Below are 18,297 nucleotides of genomic sequence, written 5' to 3' on the forward strand. Positions count from 1 at the left end.
GCACTCTGGCCTAATTGCCAAGTAGAATCAGCTACACTCAAGGATGGCACCTAAGGCTGGACAGCAAGGCCCACCCACTGGGGCAATATTACAGCAGGTCCTGCTGGGGTTATAACAATATTGCTCTCATTTATTCTGGTTATGTCTATCAACACAAGGCCAATTTGGTTTTACTTAAAACTGAAACTTGTCATGTATTTGTGGAATTGCTTAAAAAATCAAAAGAACAAAAACCTATAAACTATGTAGTTCCTCAAACAACATGAAATAGTTTCTTTTCTGTCTCTTGGGATCTAGAGAAAGCTTACAATAGGGTGCCACAGAGAGGAACTGTGGTAGGCTACTGCATAAGGAAGTCAGGAGTGACAGAGACGTTTGTGAGGGTGGTGCCAGGAATGTATGAGAACAGCAGGACGGTGGTAAGATGTGCGGTAAGAGTGACAGTTTAGTTCAAGAAGAGTGTGAGATTAGATCAGGGATCAGCTCTGAACCCTTCTTGTTTGCAGTGGTGATGGACAGGATGACAGATGACTACTGGCAGGAGTTTCCATGTGCTATAATGTTTGTAGATGACATTGTGATCTTTATTGAGATTAGGGAGAAGGTAGAAAAGGACCTGAAGAGATGGAGGTATGAACTGGAAAGTCAGATGAGAGTGTGAATGAGAAGAAAATGTGACAATACAAGGAGTAGAAGTATTGAAGGTGGATGAGTTTAAATACCTGTGGTCAGAATACACAAGAGGGCAGGCTGGGTGGATGGAGATGTGACAGAACGATAGCAGTAAGAGTGGAAGGCAAAGTTAGGTAGTTAGACCTGCCATGATGTATGGTTTGGAAAAGGTGACACTAACAAAAACACAGGTGTCAGAACCGCAGATGGCAGAGCTGAAGATGCTAAGATTTTCAAAATGAATATATCAGAGGGTCAGATCAGGTTGAGTGGTTTGGAAACATGGCAAAGATAGTTTGAACATGTACACAGAGGAACAGTAGACACTTTGGATATGGAGCTGCCCGGGAGAAGGAAAAGAGAGAAGACTCGTGGATATAGTCAAGGAGGAGATGCAGAGGGTTGGTGTTACAGAAGTGGATGCGAGGGAGATGAAGACAAATGATCCGCTGTGACGACCACTAATGGGAGCAGCCCCAAAAAGAAGATAATTTGCTACAGATTATTTTCTAATAAACTTGCACAGTAGTTGGAATTTCAGTATTATGACTGATTCAATATAAAGATTTTTCATCACAATACCAAAACACAGAGTGATGTGTTTTAATACTTTTTCGGGGCGGAGGATGGAATATATTGGCAAACGCTGCAAACGGGGTTTAACTGTAACACATTTGTCATCAGGCTGAATTTATGCATATTCACAGGATTTGGAAAAAACAACATCTTGGAAAATATTGTTGTTTTTTTCTTTAATATCTGCTACATGCTGTAAATACATCAAGGTTATCTTGAAATCTGCTAACTCTGCCAGAGTACAGTAATTTAGCAACAGTATAAATGTTATAGTTTTTACAAAAGTTTAACAATAAAGAGGTGCACTTTGTATCGTTTGTACCTGAGGTACATTGTGCTCTGTGTTGTAGAAAAGTATTATCCTCATTACTGCTGTTTGTGTTATGCATAATAAGTGCAGACAGTGAGTATTCCCTCAAGTTTTCACCGACCATGATACTATTAACAAATTCTAGAGGTAAACGCTTTAGGTTTGCCCTCATTTGTTTCTTATTCACTATTATTGATAGACTAAACTTGTGATTCTGAAATGACAGAATGAGATTTAAAATCAGTTTTCAATACTCTGTTTTCAGATACAGTATTTTCAATGTCAGGGGTGTATTATGCCTTCTTTCAAATGTTCTTGCATCCTGAATCCTTCATCCTTTTGAATTTCAATTCAATTTTATATAATTCAATTTTATTTATGAGGTGACAAATTTACAACAACCTTGCCTCAAGGTGCTTTATTTTTGCTTTGACAAGATGTCTTTGTCCTATAGGAATGAAAGGCTTGAACACAGAAAGAATGTTGAATTCTCTATTCTAACCCAATTTTATAGTACAAACAGACCATCCAAATCTGTTTTGATAAATATGTTACTGTATGTAGCTATGCACTTACTCAAAAACCAATCTGATGATTTAGCACTGTGTTTTTCCAGGTGTCAACATGGAAGATGGAGAGAACTGGTGTTCTCAGATCAATAGGCTGCAGCAACTTTTGGATAAACTGGAGTGTCAGGTAGGAGAACTTTCCTTATGTAGGCTATATTTTAGAGTGGACAGCAAAACACTTTTCAAACTTTGAAGTATGTTATTTGCTCCCACAGTGACTAGTTCTAGTTCTTTGCTAAAATCTCAGTAACAAACTTGAGTTTCTACAATTCTGTGCAATGGATCTTTTGAGCATTTTAATGATTTTCTGCCCTCATGGTTTTCTGCCCTTAAACTATAAGTCTGTATAGCCACAGTCATGTCATTTACTTGTTTAATAACTGTTATTTTAAATCCTCAAATTTGCATTTTCCATTTTAATGAGCTGGATGTGATCACATGGTCAATAAGACTGTAAGGTAACTTGGTTTGCAAGAAAACATTTTAGGAATTCTGTTCATAAAAATGTCTGCACAGCTAACAATAGTTTTATCAGGTTTGATTAAAGCACCACCAGCAACACAGTACAGAGGTCCATTTCAGGAAGTCAGAGAGACCCTGACAACCGCCAGTCACACAAGAAGAACATGTATTCCTTGACCAGTTAGCAAAAGCCTCTTAGTAATTGCTTCATTGCTGCAGTTACTTGTAATTACCATGAAAGATGCCAATTTGGCTGCAAGCACTCACCAACTTCTCTCCGAGTGGGAGTGGAACTGTTAAAGTGTGACTCAAACCAGAAATGAAGACAGTTTGCCTTTAAAGAACAGTTGCACCTTTTGAAATGTGGTTGGCTACAACTCTGTGATCTAAGGAGATCCCAGATATAGAACTGGAAAAAGCTTCTCACATGAGAGGCGAAACGTCTTTGTGAAACTTCCAAATCCAATCGCTTTCCTTTCCAAGCTCTTTAGATTACCATGACCTGGATGACTGAGGACCTACACATACCTACAGCTGTGTGCCACAGCTTTTATTTTGAAGGTGAACCTTCTCTGTTTCCGGTCTGCATCACAATATGCTAGTTTTGCTAATTAGTTAACATGTAAACTACAGATGACCGTGGCAAACTGTAGTCACAAGGAAGTTTTTGGTGCAGCACCTTATATATCACCTAGCAACAGCCACCAACCTCCAGAAACCATTCACCAACTGGTCAATTTTCCCTTGAGGCCAGTGGTTGTATCGAGTCTATTATAAATTTCTCTCAAGCAGTCATAGCTAACATGGTGGACAATATGCAAATAATGGCACACAAGAAAGTGAATATATCATACATAAAAATATACCGGTGCTATTGTTTCCCTAGGTTTAATAAAGACCAAGGAACGAGACTGTAAGGTACACAGTGATCTGTACTGGACAACAAAATTGAAGAGAAAAACAAAGAACTGTGATACACAGAGTCTAAACAGTGAAGTGTAGGAGACAGGCAGCATGCATGTAGATAATACCACCATAATAAGTCTTTGACTGTCCAAATAATCTCTATAGTTATTTATATTCATTACAAAGTCTTTTAACTTGGACAGCAGCTTATAATTGTTTTAAAAATTACTGTACAAAACAATAACACTTTGTTAGTTATGACAATATATTGATTCTCTGAAGGTTAAACAAATAAGACTAAAACGCCTTCATACTGTGCTATGCTGGTCTTGGTGTTCACCGACAGAAGAAATGAATGCATAACCTTCCTGTGAATACAAATATGGAGCAATCATCAGCACTGAATCCATTAACTTTGTTGAACCGGTAATGGAATTAACCAAGAAATAAAATAATATATCAGACAATAAAGCCCTTCCCACTCCTTTTTTTCTGAACATGTTTTATACTAAACAACCGGTGATGAATTATGCAGAGAATGTACAAAATAGAAATCCCTAATGCATTCCTTTTTCAAACATAATTTTGCTTCGAGCCACAGAATATTAGCCCTTATAATGAGAAATAAAACGGCTCTTTAGATTTGTGGTTGTCTCTGTAGCATCATCTATAAAATACTCACAGGACTTTAAAGCCAACATGAAAAACATTATCCAGCCAATGACGTGGAGATCCAGCTTTTTAAAATAAAACCACTCAAATAGATCCTCTAGAAAAGAGTAGAATTCTTGAAGCACAATTCATTGAACAGAATCATATGAACAGCAAAACAGTACATCACAGTATACAGAACAGAACACATAGCAACGCAAGTAAAGAAAACCACAGAGTACAAAGACACAGACAGAATAAGGTGGAGGGAGGCATATATCTGACCCTTCTTTTATAGGTGACCATAACCCCTCCTCCTGTTGCTGGGTAACTTTTCACTTATTTGGTTTTAAGTTTAAACTATTTGTATTTTCCCAATTTTACAAATATCAATTTAATATGTTTGTCAGTGTTTTTCAACAATCCATATATGTCGATCTTACATATATTTGTTCTCTTTTTGATCGTCAGGACTTGTCTTACATAACTTTCTGGGTTTTCTTCCCAGACCTTTATCATCTATCATTTCAATTAGTCCTTTTGACAGTTTTATGGCCAAAGTGAATTCCAAAAACAACACGTCGAGTGCCAGGTTCAAGGCAGCTGTACACGGTATAGGTATATAGTAGGGGTGCAACAATACTGGTATCGATATTGAACCGTTCGATACAGTGCTTTCGGTTCGGTACGCATATGTATCGAACAATACAAAATTTGTAATTTATTTTATCAACTTTCCTTCTGACTATGCTGTCTGTGTTGAGCGCTCAGTGAATCTGCGTTCGACTACTCCGCCTAGGTTGCACTGTCGAGCGCAGATCCACTGAGCGTTCAACACAGACAGCATTGCCAGAAGGAAGAGCGCAGGGCAAGCTAGCGAGACAGAAGTTAAGCTCTCCTTGCAACATGGCAAATTGAACCTCCCCCACCCTCATTCAGATCTGGCGTTTGGAATTATTTTGGTTTTCATGTGACGTATGACCCTGAAGGTAAGCGCGTCATGGACTAAAGTAAAACAGTATGTTGGATGTGCCACGCAATGCTCAATTACATGGGTGGGAACTAGTGTGTTAGCGCAGTTAGCTCATTAACGTGTTGGCCGTCTAGCCCGTCTAGCCCCACGCACGGGCGATCAAGGGTAGCTCGTTAACGGAGATTTGCCGTGTTGTGGCGTTAACATCATTTCAACGAGAGTAACGCTGACAGCACTAGTGGGAACACAACGAATATGACTGCACATTTACGCCGACATCATCCTAGTGCAAAGACAAGTGGAAGCAGACAAAAACAACAACAAGCATGCTACAAACTTTACCCGAGTCATTTAGACAGCCGTTAGCACATGATTCTCCTTATGGGGACCTGATATGTTTAATATTGTGGCGAGCTCAGACAAGGAGGAGACGGAGGTGTCGTTTGGTCTTGCTTCCCGTGAGCTAGCCAGGGAGCACAGCCGTTTATTGACATCTGCAGAAGAACACTGCCGCTAGCTAACTGCTCAGCGCGGCAACCGCACAGCAACAACAACAACAACACACAGGGCGCCCTCTGACCCCGGAAGGACACACCGTCGCAGCGAGAGGGCGTCACCCGTCACTATGGCAAGCATAAACAAAACATAACTGTACAAACAGAACCCCGAACAGCCCTGACCCGCTACATAGCCCCCACCTAAGGGGTCAGTCGTCCCCGACGACCCCATTACCCCACACAAATGCCCAGGTGCTTTCTTTTGGCGCAGCGCGGCAACCGCACAGCAACAACAACAACACACAGGGCGCCCATGTGGAAATGTACATACAATCAATATCAGACTCCACCAACAAAAAGGCTCTCAAAACAATATATGTATGTGAAATTTTGTGTGTATTCCTATAATTGTTACCTTTTTCTTTTACCCTTGGCTTTTTGTGTTCATGTTCTGTTGTTTTGTATACTTCATCTGTTCGTATGTTGTGGCAACATAAACAAAATATAACTGTACAAACAGAACCCCGAACAGCCCTGACCCGCTACAATATGCTGCTGAGAATATAGCCCAGAAGAAGTGTATAGTATTGCTTTTATTTTGGAAAGAGCCATTTCTCTGTATTAAACTCTCTTTTCCAAAGATGAGTGATTCCTCAATCAGATATTAATTTTTTTAATTACTTTTGTTTCAGCAACATTAAATTTAAAAACTGTACTTTTGAGTTAAAATATATATTTATAAGTTTAATAAATGACAAATTAAAAAGGCATGAACATTTTTTTTGTATTGAAAAAATATCAAACCGTGACACCAAAGTATCGAACCGAACCGAACCGTGAATTTTGTGTATCGTTGCACCCCTAGTATATGGGTATATACAAGTATAAATGATTTCAGATTATACATATCATCAAAGAAATCCACAACAACTAGACCATTTAATATTGTTTTTTTTATCAGTATGCAACCAGGTGCAAAAAAACAGTCCAAACATGGAGTATATTTTCAATCAGAAATGTTTCATCTCTGAATTGTTGATTATGATGTTTATTGTACATTTTTATATATTCATTGTGTGTGTGATCAAAAAGAAAATGGTTAGACTCGCAAGATAAAATACTGCTTTTCTAAATGGAATTCTACAATCTTTGTCTGTCAAACACAAAGTCACATCGCTCTCATCATGTGACCCATTCTCACTACATCATCCCAAACCCTTTTTCACGCTCTACTGCCTCATCTTATGCTCCATCTCCTTTCTTCTGTCTGTTCTTTTGTTTATTAACTCCTGCTTTTCACAGTTTCTAATGTTCATCCTTTCACTTGGACCATTTTTCTCTCCTCAGTTTTGTCAACTCAGAGAGACTCAGAGAGCAATATCAAAGCAATTCATAACCTGCAGGATGTACTGAGTGCAATATCCATCCCCACACCTCAGTGCTGCCAGCATCACACACTTCTTCTGTCCATCTCCCTCATATTCACTGCTCTCTCAAATGCAGCAGAATGAGTTTGTGCTTCAAAGGTTATGTTTTATGTGTTCGTAAATGTGCACACACAAGAACCGTAACCTTTATCACAGAGAGCTTGTTGTTCTTTTTCATTTATTATATTTTATTATCAATAACATAATACTCTCATAGACTACATTCATCACTAGGATATGGTTCCAAAAATTGAAAGTGATAGATTTTCTATTCTCTACTTGTTACCTTTATTACCCTGTTTTGGACAAGTAGCTGTTGTGAAAGATTGTGACAAATTACATAAAACCAAAGAAAAATCAGATCGTGCACTGTGGAAAAAAAATAAATGTATCCTATTTATCAGTTCTTAGACACCTGTGCAAATAAATGTGTAAATTAGGTTATTCGGTGTGTTTTTGTTCATTTTATAACTTCTGCATTGTTATATAATTAAAAACTATAACAGTATAATTAAAAATGCCAAAGTAACCTTTAGGAATTTATTGTAAATGCAATATGGGAGTTTAGCTTTGTTTCAAGTATCACTCTGATTTTTTTTTTAAGTTAAACTGATCTTTGATACTGAGAGACATTAACTTCTTCTCTTATCTGTTACCTTCTTCTTTCAGAGTCCCAAGTTGGAGCCACTTAAGGAGGACACACTGGCCAGTACATACAAGTCTGTAAGTCAGCACTGAAGCAGAATTTTTGTATTTTTCTTGTGACCTTCTTATAGGCTGGCACAGGACTTCAAGGTGAAGTTTCACGTTTTTGTCACTAAAAAAACACACAAACAATAAAAAAAACAGTTTGCATACTGTTTATGGCCACAAATTCTGAAATATGATATTTTTGTGGCTGAAGCCACTGCAGCTTTACAGGACGACTCTGTCTATACTTACAGTATCTTGATTGACCTTTGCTCATTAAAACAGCTCTAGTTGAATAGCAAATATTTTTTCTCATATGTGCATTACTCAACATAAACACAATACATGGATATACAGAATTGGATCATGTTCTTGTTTTTTTTTTCTCTATCTCATCTCATCAAGTTTATAACACTACAATAATTGCTACCAGTCATTCAAATTAATCGTGTATTTTGTTTTGTGTATTTGATAAAATGTTATACAGGAAAAAATTTTAAAAGGCAAGTTGTGATGCTTTGTTTTCTCAACACTTTCTCATTGAATCAAGAATAAGAGAGAGTCATTTCTAAATTGTCTGATTTGAAAAGGTAACATCTGAACAACATCTGTTGTAAGATGTATAATTGGCAGATTGTCTCCTTTTTGACTTCTTTTAGTGTTGGAGTTTAGATCTTCTGCTTGTAACAAGTTCAAAGAGTCTTAGTCATTAGTCCTAAATCACAAAAGTTTGTCACCCATGTTTTGTAAAACAGATTTTTTTTAGTGTGTTAACTCTTAGAGCTGAATATAATTTTTCACCTGACAATGTAGAGCATTTTTTGCTCTCTGGAACAATGAAAAAATGCAGTAATCGCATTTGGTAGAAAATAATACAGTGAAATTACTTTACAAGGATTCTGTATGCGTCATCCGCTTTTAAATATTACGAGCACTGTAACTTATATAATAGGCAATACCATCCACCTCCATCTGACTCGGGTAGTGACAAAAATGATTTTTTTGTCTTTTTTCTCCTTTCTTATTGAAAGTCGATAGACTGCCATGGAAAGCATTTAAGAAACTTGAGATATGTTTTCAGAATAAAAAGCCTTCAGCTATTGTCGTCAGTATATAAAGAAAGTGGCAAAGTACTGAGAAAATCAAAACTGAGGAGTCATGGCAACATAGGTATTGTAGCCCAGCTCTAGTATCAGTATTCTGTAATCACTTTCTGGTATTTTAAATTGTGAAATGTCTATGAATTTCATTAAAACCAGGATTTCGGTAACATTCACAATCACAACCAAATCTACTGAAGTGAGAGTAATGCTAAGTGAAATAACACTTATCTATTTGAATTTATTTGTCATCTGGTGTGATGGATGGTGATATCAGTACATATTTGCTCTGAAAGTATCCATCTTGATGCCATCTATCCTCATGCCTGCATTGACTTTTAATTTTTGTAACCAAATGTATCACATACTGCATAACCTAAACCCCATATCCAAATGCTAACCTACCCTTAACCGAATATAAATGTCTCCTCTAACAATCTATTGTGAACCCCAACGCTAAGTCCTAAGCAAAGAGCTGACCACTTTAAACAAATGTCATCATCCTAAACGTGCAAATCTCAAAAAGATCCTCACAAAGACAGACATACAAGGGCACAAACACACAGAGTGAGATCTTTGGTCATTTAATCTCTTTTTTTTATCCCTTTCTCTGTCTGATGTCTTATTGCCAACAGAATATCCTGCTGGTTCAGAGGCAGATGTCAGTGACTGATGTCAATCTGGACAATTTCCAGAAAGTTCTAAAGAGCTACATTGACGCCACCTCAGCTCACTCTGACAACCTGCAGTGAGTGTCTTGCTAGTTTCCAGGAAAAGCAATGCATGTTTGAATCAAAGCATGGGACTCTGCTGCTGTGAAAACTCCTGGAGTACTGAGCAATTGCCAGTATACGTGGTCCATAACTGTGAGCAGCATAATACAAATTACATCTAAAGTAATAACGATTTACTGGTTCAAAAAGTGACTATATCGCTCACATAACTAAAACAACACTTTGGAACTTGGTTTTGATGTTGTGCTTTTGTCTTGCCTAATTTTAATGACATCCCTCAAAAGATTCAAAGTTTTCATGTACTTTATCCCTGCTGAGTGCAAACTCTGTTTCACTTTGTATCCTCGTCTTGCCCCACTCTACTTTTCTTCTCGATCTTGCTGTCAGTGTGTCCGTTCAGAAGCTCCCAGGAAAGTCGTGTTACATAATGCATGAGTTCTGGCAAGACCGCCTCTCCTGGATGAGGTCAGTATGGTGTGTTTGTGTGTGCATGCGTGTGCGTTTGTGTGTTAGATATTGGCAGACGGTTTGGCACTCTTAACTTTTTGATGGAAATGTTCCCCACCACTGAAGATGAGCAGATGGCCGAGCTCTCAGTTCGCATACTCAAACACAGACGCACAGACGCACTAAAACATACACACACACAAGAAAGCAGCTTAAATGCTTTAAAGGGTATCTGTGCTGCACACATATCAATGAATATATTAATTTATCAGTTGGAACATTGCAAGAAAAAAATCCAAAAGACTTTTGGTAATAAGGGATTTTTTTCTGAGCACATATAACTTTGTACGTGCTCATATTTATTCAGTTTTTGAAACCTTTAAAACATGATGTCGCAGAGAAAATCAATAAACTGTTGTTTTATTTGCTGCTAATATGTACATGATGTACAAGATTTTTTTTTAAAAATTATATTTTAAATAATATCAAGTCTGCTACGATGTATTTCAACAAAATCAACAGCTGATTGACACACAGGTCTGTTTTGTTCTGTTGTTGTCTGTGTCCACAGCTATCTTCAGTCTAACAGCAGTAAAGACTTCCAACGCTGCATTATTGATATGTTGGAGGATGCTGAAGTAGTATCCACTATGTTGCTCCCAGGTTTGTATATGTGTGACTGGGAGAGCAGGATTTGTAGTGTATGTGAAACTAAAATGATACTATTCTAGAAAATCTGCAATCTCTGCTTAATGTGCAATCAGTGCATGAAAAATGTGGTCAAACCTCCAAAATTGTGAAAATATTTGTATGAAAGCCACATATATTTATGCTGTCAGTTTAAATCTGATTTATATGTGTGCTTGTACCTAGAAAAATACCCTGAAGATATTTATAGTCTACATACATCAAGATATGTTTGAGCTGCTTGATGATGATGTCCATTTATGACTCATAAGTCCATTTTTGGCATCGAAGCAGATGCATTTTAGACTTTTTCCAACTGAGAGAGTGCTAGCTGCTCTTGCTTTTCTTTATATCCATTTGCTCACTGGTTCTATGATCTGTCATTCTTCTGATGATTTCATGGCAGTTGTTTGGCCAGGTTACTCAAACAGTTTCCCTATTTCCCCTTTTTTTTAGTGATTTCTTTAGAAAAATAACCTGCCTGGATATGAGAAATGTAAATCATATATTGTGCTCCTAGTATCGCTGAATTTATTTGCATATAGCGACCAATTACAAGTAATTGTGGCGACTAACTGGTTGCTTGGACATTGATTGTGCAACACCATTGATCACTAGGACACAATTTTCAGGGAGGCAGGACCTGATGGGAGTCTTTAAACAGCTGCAGGCCAGCTTGGACAGACTGCTATCACTTTCAGAGAGATTGGCTTAGAAATAATTTACAATTGCCTCCAGAGTGCACGCTGCAGGCAATCTGTGTTAGTCTGCACCAACAACACACCTAGGATGAGTCTCTTTGCACTTGGGGACTCATCTCAACTGGTTGTATTCTTGTTATATTCATATATAAAAGCGAGGTTGCTGAGCTTCTATGTCAATTTGCAGTTCAGTTGTTGTCCTGCAGCAGCTATGTCAATGTTTGTGAAGGAGGTTATAGCTAGACTCTGAATCTAAATAGTTAATATTAATTGATGTTTAATGTGGATTTATGTGTATGTAGAAGGCAACAAATAAGCAGCAGACAGCAACATATATGTGATTTTTTTTATTAACCATTTCAAAGGCCAGTGTGATTGGAGCTTAATAGTGTTTGGAGTAATGGAGCCTTTTCCCTCAAAACTCAAATAGTTGCTACTGGTGTTGTGTTTATCAGAAGTGAACCTACATTTTATTTATGATTTTCACTGTGCTAGCGCTACTGTTGTGCGCAAACAGACGATACTAACTAATAAAAATATTTTTTCGAGGTGCACATACTAGATAACTATTCACCCCTGTATCTGGTATCCCTGTAACTAGTACTGTGGTCATTTAACATTAGCTGAAAGTAAGTTTAGTTACTGTGTTAATCACTCTAAAGGTGTTTACTAAGTTAATACATTAGGTTTAGATGTGTTAAGGTGCACTAAAGTGTCAAACTATGCATATGTGAGCACATTCATAATTCCAGGCAATAATTCATTTACAGTGCAAAATAATGGATTGAATAATGGAAAATAATGGATTTCTCTAACTAGCCTAAAGGAGATACAAACACTAGATAACATGTTTGCAAGTCACAGAAATCAGGGTAAGGTAAGTGCGAGATATATATGGGTGACCGTGGTTCAGGGGGCTGGGAAGCTCATCTTGTAACTGAAAGATTGCTGGTTCGATCCCCAGCTCTGTGTTGTGTCTTTGGGCAAGACACTTCGGCTACCGGTGAAGTGCCGATGGCACGATATGGCAGCCTCACTTCTGTCAGTCTGCCCCAGGACAGCTGTGGCTACAACTGTAGCTTACCTCCACCAGTGTGTGAGAGTGAATAAATAGTGGAATTGTGAAGCGCTATATAAATGCAATCCATTATTATCATACGCCTGTTTTCTTTCAGACACATGCATAAATATTTTTAAAAAAGTCAATTATGAACACATTTAGAAAAGCGATTTTCTGTGTGACGCACATATTTACTTTGTTCGTCATCACATCGCTGACTCCTCAACACATGGAAAAGTCCAGCAGAGGCTGCAGTGGGTCTCATCTCATTTCTCTCGTCTTCACATTTGAATAACTAGCTACAGGAAACAAATAAAAATTCTTCAGAAGCCATCAAGCCAATGCTGTTAATATTTATTTTTGCCTCTTAGCTCCATTGCAGTGCTGATTTAACTGTGTGGGATGTATGGGTTGTGCTTGTTACTAGGTTACCGTACACAGTTGTTTACATCCACATCTCTGACTGGTATGTCACGTAAGCTTGCTGACTATTATAGGCATACGGTACTGATCAAATATCTTGAGCCACCCCTCATTTCTTTGAATTTTTCTAGGAAAAAGAAAAGTAGGTTCAGCAGTTTATTGAAATGTGCAAATGTACATGGAAATACCAAACATGAGGGAAAAACAGAGTGATTCTAACAAGCTTAAAAGTCAGTATTTGGTATAAAGTGTGTGAACTCTCTTAGGTAAGCTTTCTGGCAATGTCTTAAAGTAGTCTTCAGGAACAGTTCGCCAGACTTCTAGAAGGACATTCAAAGCTCTTTTTTGCATGTGGGCTGCCTTTTGTTCTGCTCTCTGTCAAGATGATTTCACGCTGCTTCAATAATGTTGAGGTCCAGGCTCTGGGGAGGTCTGTCAATGAGTCCTAGCGTTCCATTGTGTGTTTTTCAGGTATTATTTAATTGGATTGTCAGTAAGTTTATGATCACTGTCATGTTAAAAAATTTCTTAAGGACATGATGTTCAGTAACTGTTCATCTGCTGTAGATATTTTCTCTTTTTTTTTAGGCCTGCCACTTTTTCTTCTGCACACCATGTTGAGATATGCCAGCTTTTTGGCTAAAGCTCGTTGGGAATCTCCTATTGGTGCAAAAGTATTATTTTATGCCTCTCAAACTGTGTGATGATTTTTAGGTTAGTGTTAAGAAAAACACTCCTCTGTAAATGGTAAAAGAACTGGACTGAAAATGAGTGAAAAAAGCAGCCAATGTCCAAAGAAAAACTTTCAACGACCTTCAGAGAGCCTGAAGAACTGTAGCTCAAGACCAGTCTTAAAATGACACTGCTCGGAAGCATGGGTTCGAATTTAAGGTTCACAACCGTAAAGAAACTGTTGTGGCCCCTGAGTCAGTTGTCATGGGGAAGGAGGTAGAGTACACATCTACAGGTTGTTAGGGCAACCTGGTGGGTAAGCATCACAGGGGGCTTAAGCTCCCCGTAGCTGGTGAATTTGAACCCAGGGCCTTCCTGCTTTGAGGTGACAGTACAAATACTGTGTTATGCCTTGAGGCTAGAGCAGAGGTTTGGAAACAGGTAAAATCCTTTACACTGAAAATGGTTCAGATGAAGAGAAGTAAGAGGCCATTGGGAAATGTGTCTTCACACGTTAGCAATAAGATTGTATTTAATACGTGTATAACTGCACTTTATTAAACTCTTTTACTTAACTTTTCTTTACTGTTGTTTCATTACTTTTGAGAAAAAGAAATTGTTTCATATGTAACTCTATGCGAAGAGGTGCGTTTGGGTTAAGAAAAGTATTTTTATTCAAGTAGCTGTTAGCTGCTTCTAAGGTGTTGGTTGCTGGGGGATTCTTGTGAGGGCAGATGGCAATGATAAGAGGAAGAGAGAGGATAGTTTATAAAATGTAAGAAGAGGAGGAAGGGATCGACCTAGGAATCAATAAAGTTAAAAATATATAAAACAAAACAATCTGCTGACCCTAAAAGCTGTTTTTTTTTCTCTGCACTTTTCTTTCTTCTTCTTTTTCTTTGGTCAGTTGTCTGAAAGCCAGACTTTATTGATTTACAACTAGGTATCTATTTACATCTTAAGTAGTTATAGACTTAAAAGCTCACCAGGTGAAACATAAAATCAGTGGACAGTTTGAAACAGCAACACAGCCTTTGCGCACACACAAAAATTGGAGTAGACTGTTTGATTGTTGAACACTGTTGACCTTTCATTGTATATCATTTTGGTGTGAGTTGGCCAAACTTTCTCGATTTATGTGTGTTTCTCCAGCTTCCTGGTGGATTATGACTAACAACTAGCAACTAAATCCAGAATGTCACATCTACTGCCTACACTGTCACACGGACAAAGGCACGCTGGCGCATCAACCCACCCACCCACATGTACTCTTGCACGCATACAAACACACAAACACACACACACACATACAGAACATTTCAAAAGACATCCACGTGTTTGAAATCAACAGGAGACCGAGACAGTGGCGTCATCCAGCATTCTCCAGCAGCATCTTTTCATGTTCCTGTCTTGGACTGCTCATTATTGTGCCGCTTTATGAAAAGGGATAGTTGCACACACTAGCTACTATTGACCTGAAAGTAACTGATTCTCTGCAACGCAAAACCCGTTCTATGAATTTTCTCCCCCTTGTCTCAATTGTGGTATGGCCTCCCTTTTTTTGCAGTGTTTGTCTGATATTATGCCAATGGATGGAAACCAAAAAGACACTAATGTAGGCTACTAGAGCACACGCAAATTGGAATGAGATTACAATACCAGTAGGGTTTTGTGTATTTTGATGAGTTGTTTACTGTTGAGTACAATTGATAAGGATGAAAAAGCGGAGAGGATGAGGAGATGAAAGGTTACTGTAGCCTAAACATGCATGTTGATGTGGCCGCATCCTGGCTGTACATGCTGTATTATAGTGTAGCAGTGTATTTTTTTTTTCATTTTGCTATCCTACTATTATGTGCACAGAATGCCAAAAATGCTATTAAAATGACCACACCTGCCCTGACATTTCTCTATTGCTAGATACAGTGTACTAGTGGTCTGCTATTAGTTGCAGTGCATCTCTTCAGTCTGAGACACATTATCAGTCTCAAATGTAAAAATATCTTAAAACATGCATATTTAAAATAAATAATACTTTGTGAGAAGATTTCATTGTATCACTAAGTTATAAAAGAAAAAAATGTATTTAATGCATCATGTATTTATTTTGATGATGGTGGAGTTTATACCATCTGTACATATAGAAATTACATATATTCATATTTATGTTGTGCTTTGATTTGGCAATGTACACAGCTAAATGACTGAAAAGCAACTTTAATAAAAATGAAAGATAACAACTGCTTTTTTTCATTAATTCTCAAATGGCTGGATCATAGATCTGCAGAGGAAAGAGGGGGGGGAAATGTAAGTGCCAGACCAAAAATAAATAAGCAAAAACAATATGAAAGGTCTTTAAACTGGCTTAACAGTGGAAAGAAGCCTATAGGGAATATATTGAACAAGCTAAAGAGCAGTATGTATATATATCCATCAGGAGTTGATGTTGGCTGAAAGAGTGGAAAAAATGAGTGAAAAATGACTACATGAACTTTCATGACATTGATTTCTGATGATGTGGTATTTTAGGTTCACCAGCTTATAGCAGCCAGCAAGATGACAAGAACACATCACACGCTGACATGTTAGCAAACTTATTGAACACACAAAACTTTGCTTACTCTAAAGAAAAGGTCAGTGGCTTAATTGGCTAAGAAATTCTCTGTGATTGTGTCTGTGTCTGAATTGATTGCAGACAACAGATAGGGATATGTCTGAACATAACTGGGGTGAATTCAAATAACCCATATGGTAATCTGACAAGAAGAGGGGCAAATTGTGAGGCTTACAAATAGGGAGCATCCAAACTTCTCCCTCTACCTCTGGCAATAATTTTACTATCAGTGTTCCCTGAACCGTGAACTTCCCGCAGTGATTTGAAATAAGGGCAGAACTTGAAATTTAAACTTGCCCGACCCGGTTCATCCAAACGTGAAACGTCTAAGCTACAAAATTCACTCCAGTGGTTTCCAACTACATGTGGTTGTAACTTCATCACAGCTTGCATCACACTGTGTTTAATCAAGGTGTGAACAGCAATGCACTTTTACATGTGAAAAATGGTCAAAGTATTTTAAATCTACACAGAACACACAGAAAGTTTAAAAGAAATGTAGTGTGTATGCTTCCTTTTCCTTTGTAATTAGATTATTATAAGCTCTAAATCAAAATCAAAGTCCAGAACCTTCCTTTCAGCCAGTGTCTTTTTACAACACAAATGTGTAACTGTGGAAAATGTTTGTGCCATACTTGTAAGTGAACACAAATGTGTTCAAAGGTTCCATGCATTGATTGCTGGGCTGTAATATTTGATTGCAAGACTGATGCTGGCAAACTGAAGCCCTATCTCATCCCAAGCCTCCTCTCAGGCAGGCTGTCTGCTGTTAAGGCAGAATGAATATGTAGGCTCAGAGGATACGCACCCCCACCCCCTATTCCACTTCAGCTTTTCAAAATGCTGAGGGGTGAGTGTCACCACTACATCCACTGTTATTATGGTAGCAACTAGCAAGCGAAGGGTGTGTTTTTAAAAATTGCTGTTATGACAGAAAACAAAGCAAGTTGATGTTTGAAGTGAAACATTTCCATCTTCCCAGTGTCAGCCCAAACAAAATACACGTTTTTTTTACATATAGTGAAAGATAATCTGCAAATATTATTTTTTCCTTGTTTTAAATTCTCCCACAAAAACTGCAGCCTCTGTATGCATCTTTAATAGAACTGTTATAAAATGCTGTGCTGTATCTTTTCTTCAGGTGTTAAGAAAATGATATAGCATGGGCAAAGAGTAATTGGAATGACTGAAGTGGTACCAACGTATTTTATATTCATGGACTGCTGGCTTATCAGCTTATTTAACATTCTTTGATTCTGGTATCACTCAGTTCTCAGTAATTTCAAGTAAACTTTTTTCTGTGTTGTATTTATATGATGAAACTAGTCAGGGTAATTTTTATACTGGTAAAAAATAATTGAAATAAACACACACACACAACCCCGTTCAGCTATCTTAGTGAGGACCTTCATTGACATAATGGTTTCCCTAGCCCCTTACCCTAACCCTAACCATTAAAAATTAACGCCTAACCCTAACCCTTACCCTAACCATAACCTAATTGTAACCCTGACACTAAAACCGCATTTTGAGCCTCAAAAAGGCCTTCAAACTTGTGAGGACCGGTGTGTGTGTCCTCACAAGTGACTGTTGGTTCTCACAAGTATAGTAGAATGCAGATTTCGGTCCTCACAAAGATAGCGAGAGAGTGACACACACACACACACAGATCTTCCTAGCATGTTGTGGGTCTGCTCTGGGGCTTTTTCACCACCTCTTTCTAGGACAAGACACAAGACAAGCTCTCAGGAGGCATCCCGGTCACATACCCAAACCACCTCACTCTGGCTCCTCACCTCATGGCTGAGCGATAACCCAGAGGAAGCTCATTTACTGCTTGTATCAGTAGTCTTATGTTCTCGGCCACTGGCCAGAACTTGTGACCATCACTGAAAGTCAGAATGCAGATTGACATATAAATCGACAGCTTCAGTTTCAGCTCTTTGGTCAACACAGCAGACCATTACAGTGTTCACATTACTGCAAACAGCACCCATCTGTCAATCTCCTGTTCAACTCTCTCCTTATTCATGAACAAGGAAATATTTAAACTCTTCCACTTTGGGCAGCAATTCATCCTTTACCTGGACTGGGCACTCCACCCTTTTCCAGTTGAGAACTATTAT

At 38.1% G+C, this 18,297-nt stretch overlaps 1 protein-coding gene across 3 annotated transcripts in view; it reads left to right on the top strand.

Moving 5' to 3' along the window:
- Nucleotides 1–15,762, top strand: part of LOC147331279 (N-terminal EF-hand calcium-binding protein 1-like) — a 53,169-nt gene extending 37,407 nt beyond the window's left edge. Inside the window, exons 8-13 of one of the 3 annotated variants that reach the window (XM_086293485.1) lie at nt 2,175–2,254; nt 7,713–7,766; nt 9,469–9,581; nt 9,955–10,032; nt 10,586–10,677; nt 14,710–15,762. In XM_086293485.1, the coding sequence (XP_086149611.1) occupies nt 2,175–2,254; nt 7,713–7,766; nt 9,469–9,581; nt 9,955–10,032; nt 10,586–10,677; nt 14,710–14,738 (446 nt within the window). In that variant the 3' untranslated portion in view covers nt 14,739–15,762. The remainder of the gene's footprint in view (nt 1–2,174; nt 2,255–7,712; nt 7,767–9,468; nt 9,582–9,954; nt 10,033–10,585; nt 10,678–14,709) is intronic. The other 2 variants (XM_086293483.1, XM_086293484.1) reach the window with 2 other exon arrangements.
- Nucleotides 15,763–18,297: the final 2,535 nt, after the last annotated feature.

Source organism: Aulonocara sp. 'chitande type north' Nkhata Bay, linkage group LG5, assembly GCF_057382095.1.
Source record: "Aulonocara sp. 'chitande type north' Nkhata Bay isolate Kocher_YH1m ecotype deep benthic linkage group LG5, A_spYH_male_GT1.1, whole genome shotgun sequence".
In the NCBI taxonomy this organism is placed as follows: domain Eukaryota; kingdom Metazoa; phylum Chordata; class Actinopteri; order Cichliformes; family Cichlidae; genus Aulonocara; species Aulonocara sp. 'chitande type north' Nkhata Bay.